General features: G+C 45.1%; 1 protein-coding gene across 1 annotated transcript; it reads right to left on the minus strand.

The window, feature by feature from the left end:
- Positions 1 to 277: 277 nt before the first annotated feature.
- On the minus strand, positions 278 to 1,794 carry LOC136486906 (uncharacterized). The gene is made up of 3 exons (XM_066483971.1): positions 900 to 1,794; positions 659 to 787; positions 278 to 395 (listed from the first exon to the last, which is right to left on the minus strand). Exons 1-2 carry the CDS (start codon positions 1,792 to 1,794, stop codon positions 783 to 785), a joined length of 900 nt encoding a protein of 299 aa, XP_066340068.1. The 3' UTR covers positions 278 to 395; positions 659 to 782.
- Positions 1,795 to 5,734: the final 3,940 nt, after the last annotated feature.

Below are 5,734 nucleotides of genomic sequence, written 5' to 3' on the forward strand. Positions count from 1 at the left end.
CTGCAGGAAATATATTACCCTGGTTTTCTGCTACGTTTCATAAAGGCAATTCACACTACTATTTTACCTAACATATATCTAGTGACCAAATAAAGTGAGGGGAATGGAAGGTCACAGATGCAATATACATTTATTTCACTGCAATGGACCGTAAACTTATCTTTAAGAAATTAAGATACAAACACCCAGAAGGTGGTCAAACAAAAAAGCATACTGGCTATAGTGCTTGACACAGCTTATCAAAACAGCACACGTTACAAGATGTAGTAGAAGGGATAGAACATATGCTAGCACCGTTTTGATATGCGTGGCATGGAGGACTTTTGTTTCCTGTCATGGTGAATCCTTACCACGATAGCAGCTATTTCCTCTATGGCTTTACCAATTACCTCTGCCTGAAAGAGGTACGAAAGAATGATTTTAGACAAAGAAACAACAAACAAAAGGTATCCATGAAGACACCTAACTAGACTTATCAATGATTGGCCACATTGGGGATATTTGCTACCTTGTATCCCTTTTTAAGCTATATATATTGAAAATAGCGTTTTCCCCATACATGAAACATCAACATGTTAGAATTTACTCATGCTAATTGCGCCTAGCTCAAGATTAAAACACCTAGAACTTAGGGGATTAGCAAATCTTTGATTCGTACCTTTGCCTCTGGAAAATGCAGATGCCCCTATGGTAGCTCTTAACTCAGTGAAGTACTAACCAGAAGATCAAACCATCTTACTCTTGCATCCAAACTTTGTGGATAATTTCAGAAGCAGTCTGTATCAATCTACATGTAAAAGGTAATTGGTAAACCAACTGAAAGTGAATATTGTTCCATCAAAAAACTGAAAGTGGATATTCCTACAGTTATCGACTGCAGGCTCACGTCAGAAGGTTACCTAAGGTCGAAGGGTGTTTTCCACCTGCCGAAGAGCTAGAACCATCATCACCGAGTCGTGCACGTTGCGCTGGACGATCATCAGGGTCTTGAGTTGGTTCTCTTTTGGGAGCAGATGTGGAAACATTGGGGTTTTGAATTGCTATCTTTGGAGCACCGGCAAACAGCACATATAAACGATCTTTAAATATATCATCGAAATAGATACGACCGAACCCTCTATCACCAAACTCCTCACCATGACTGTTCATAAAGACCAGATATTTCTCCCCATTTAGGCTACCCTCAAAACCAAATCCCACAAATAGAACCATGTGGGAGTTTTCAATGGTCTTCTTTTCTGGATTGACATACTCATAAATCTCATCAGGTTCTAATGTGAGGAAATCATAATTAGCTGGAAAAGATCCCACCACAGGTTTACCTAGCCTTATGAAATCAGCTACCCTGTCAAACTGCGCTTGCCTTACTTTGATATGGCGTGATAGCTTAACTCTCTGTTCACCTTCCCAATTAGTAGATGTTGCCAAAACGCCACTACTACAGAAAAGATCGATAGCAGTTTCTTCACGCGTATAGAAAGGAAGATTCAGCAAAGGCTCATCGCCAATTCTGCGATTGGTATGGTTTTCATAGTCCTCAACAAAAGAATTTGTATTGAACTCAATGTCGGAGGTGCGTGGAGGATTTTTCGAGGCTGCGTCTCTCTTAATTGCCATCTCTGTTCCAGCACAGATGGCTTGGAAGACGCACGAATCGTCCTCCTGGTGACGTACCTTTGGCAGGATGTTCATTCCATTGTACTCCGTCTCGATCCAGGAAAACTCAATGTTGCCATTCGGCATTGTTTGGCAAACGCTATGCAAGTTAGCTGTGAATGACATTTTCCTGCACATATGAATTGTATAGTTGTTAGTATTTTTTGTCTCTGAAAGAAAAATTAGTTGCATGTAAAAGTTTAAAAATGAGGAATGAAAGCAATGCAATTGCACAGTAAACAATAGATTGATTATTGAACCATGGAGTGCATGTAAACATATATAGGCAAGGATTATCTAGAGTCGGTTTATAGAAGTATTACCACTGCTGGATATCCTTGCCTATGAAGATTAGAAACCAATCTACAAAAAACCATACATGCTCAAGGCCTAGGTGAAGCTAATAGACCCGGCCAATAAGGCTTAATCGGGTATTTGTCTAACATCGCTACACCTGCAGTCAGAGCGTCGGCACTGCAGACTAGTGAGTTGCGACTCATGAACTCGCACGAGTGGGCCACGACCGAATGACAGGATCCAAGAGTGCGAGATGGAAGGTTTTTCAATTAGGGTTAGGACCACTTTAATATGGAACGAGTGGGCTTGGGTCAATATTTTAATTGGGCTTATTTTGGCATGTACACATGAATACTAGGTCCCCAACGAGTAATGGGGATGTGTACATAGGTAACATTCCCATACCTGCTATACCCATTGAAGATAGATTCTAGCCGTTTAGATGCCAGAGAGAAATGATCCCATCCTGGTCCCCAAATGGATCAAATACCCATCGGGTATCGGGGCCCGATTGCAATCCCTAGTGGTGCCTAGGTACTCATGCCACTGTTGCACGAACCAGAGACATCGGCTCTTGGTGATTGTAACAATGCAAGTTTGCATAGGCTTGAGAACCGAAAAACAGTACAGAACATGTCACCAAACATAAGACGCTAGTGGTCGTTGTGTTTCCAATTAGACAACCATCCCAAAAGCACAGCGTCTCGCTGGAAAACTAATAGAGGGGCAAACACACAGGCCGGCTCAAAGGCACGATGCTCAGCTCAACAACAGCGAAACATCTCGGCCATGGCAGGGCTTTGCGAACGGCATTCCTATACAGACAAAGAAAAGATAACAAATCTGCAGTATAGTAAAGCAACACAACAAGACCATGGCAGGTTTTAGCAACTGGGAGCGTAGGCATGAACCAGCTCAATGGCTTAGCGTATAATCATGAACAAAAATCGAATCGGCATAGGCATCCATCCGATCATACAAGGGGTAAGAAGAAAAGGATCGGATATCTAGCAGTCACTGTGGCTTGTCTTAGGGGCGGTAGTCTAGCTTGGTGTAGGGGCAGACACAGTGGAGGCTCGCAAATCATCTTCGCCATGGTTATGGTCAATGACCAAGGGTGGTTTAGTGTGCATTGCGGCCATATCTAGTGTCCAACTCATCATGCACATGCTATCGCGATGGTGTTGCCTGTCGCAAGCATGTAGCATGTGACAAGCATAATAAGGAAAACAAGACTGAAATTGTGGGGTTTTCCATTCGCACGCAAGTAGCATCATACGTCATTGCTAATTGAAACAATAATGTAACAAGGTGAACATATGGCCTTGCATGCATTATAAGCAACTACAAAGCTAGGTTCGAGATGGTTGCCACATGGAAGGGCCTCCCGCAAACAGGATTGCCAATCGTGGCAGTGCCTAGGGATGTATCCACCGGGCATCGTTGGAACGTTCTCATCCTCGCCACACAAAAATTGTCCCATCCCCGTCCATGTCCCCATCCTTAGGTACATGATTCCCCCCATCTCGTCCAGGACCGAGTAACCAGTACCCGATGGGTACTGCATACCCGATAACATGAACATGTATGAGAACTCTCTTGTTCTCGACAACAGGTGTAGCTGGAGACGTGGGGCTTTCTTCTTCTAGGTTGCAGGTGTAGGACGAAGGTCTTCACTAACCGATGTCCATGGAAGATCCAGTGCAGGACGACACAAGCAGGCTTCACGACTTCATTGGCACTGGCAGCAACAAAGGCTATGTGTGCTGGTGTGCATTTCTAAGCCATGGACGGAGTACTGGAGTGGAGCTATGGAGGGCTAGACCGACTAGCCGCTAGGGGAATAAGGGCAAGGGCTACCAGTGATCGAGCGAGGGGCAATGAGTGGTGAGTCACGACTCGCAAACTTGCAAGTGGGAGGCAACCGAGCAACAAGATGTGAAGTGTGAGATGGGAGGTTTTGTATCGGTTAGGATTAGGACTCCTTTTATATGGAACAAGTGGGCTGGGCCCAATATGTTAATTGGGCTTATTTTGTCCTATGCATATGAATAGCAGTCCCCAACAGGTAACGGGGATAGGTACATAGTGAATGTTACCATACCCGCTATACGCACAGGAGATAGATTTTTGCCATTTAGATCCTCGTGGTGAGAGAAATGATCACATGCCTATACCCTAATGGGTCAAATACCATCAGGTATCAGGGCCCCATAGCCATCCCTAGCGGTGCTAGGGTACTCAAGCCACTGTTGCTCGAACAAGAGACAACGATTATTGGTGACTATAACATCACAAGTCTACATAGGCTTAAGAATAAAAAAAAATAGTAACACATCACCAAAACATAAGACGTTGGTGGTGATGTTTCCAATTGGACAATCGGCTCAAAAGCATGGCGTCTTGCTCGTAAACTAATAGAGGGACAAATAGATAGGCCAACACAAAGGCACGATGCGTAGTGCAACAATAGTGGTACATCTAGACCATGATGGCACTCCGTGACTGGCATACCCTTACACACAAAGAAAGATGACGGATTTGCAGTACAATGCAATAGCATGCCACGACCATGACGGGGTTTTCACGACAGGGCACAAAGGCACACGAGCTGACTCAATAGCTCTGCGCAAAATTGTGCAACAAAAATCAAATCAAGCCATATCCCATTACAAATTCGAGACGAGGGCTCGACACAGGCATCCATCCGATCACACAAGGGATAAGAAGAAAAGGATCAGACATCTGGTGGTTTTTATGGCTTGTCTTAGGGGCAGTAGTCTGGCTTCATGTAGGGGTAGACACGGTGGAGGCTCACGGATTGTCTTCACCATGGTTATGGGCCGCGACCAACAAAGGTTTAGTGTGCATGGTGGCCACAACTAGTGTCCAACTCATGATACGCACACTATCATGATGTCGTTGCCTGTCACAATCGTGTAGCATGTGACGAGTGCAAGATGGAAACAAGACTTAAATCATGGGGTTTTCCATACCCACGCTATGATTGCTTAGCTATAAGGTAAGTGGAATGCAAGGGTAAGATCCTATTATTTGGTTGTGGGCATAACCTTAGCCCAACCCATCATCATCAATGTAAAGTTCTTCACAATTCCCATCTATCACCACCAAACTCACATCGCAGCTCCAAGAATCACATCTCACTACCACTCTTTAGGCTATAAGAACTCATCCTCGTATTTGAGTCAACGGCCTCATACCAGATCCACAATCATCTCGAGGAAAGAAAAGCACTCCCCTCACCAATCAATTGAGTCATAAACAAAGAAAACCAATGCATAACATGTCATAAAAACGTAAGACATCAGTGGTCGTGATGGTTACTCGGTTTATGAAGAAATTCTAGACCAGTGGTACATTTCGGCCATGGCGGTGCTCCAAGACCAGTGTACCCATACACACAAAGAAAGAAGACGGATCCGTGGTACAGTGGAGCAGCACACCACGGCCATGGCACAGCAGGCACAAGAGCCGGCTCGATGGCTCAGCGCAAAATCGCGCAACAAAAATCGAACCGAGCCGTATCCCATATCCCATCCCATTACAAGATTACCGGCACGAGGGCTCGGCACACGCATACGCATCCATCCGATTACAAAAGGGTAACAAGAAAAGACAGTCACCGTGGGCTCGATGCAGAGGTAGGCACGGAGCAGATTCGCGGTTCGTTCGCCGAAGTAGGCGATGCCGGCTCGCGGTGCGTCTCGGCGCAGGGCTCAACGGTCGGGGACGACTGGGGAGTTGTCGAGGGGTAGCTGCC

This window comes from Miscanthus floridulus, chromosome 10 (genome assembly GCF_019320115.1).
Source record: "Miscanthus floridulus cultivar M001 chromosome 10, ASM1932011v1, whole genome shotgun sequence".
NCBI lineage: Eukaryota > Viridiplantae > Streptophyta > Magnoliopsida > Poales > Poaceae > Miscanthus > Miscanthus floridulus.

Coding starts and splice junctions, on each gene's coding strand:
- LOC136486906 (XM_066483971.1), bottom strand. CDS start 1,794: ATGTGCAGGAAAATGTCATTCACAGCTAACTTGCATAGCGTTTGCCAA.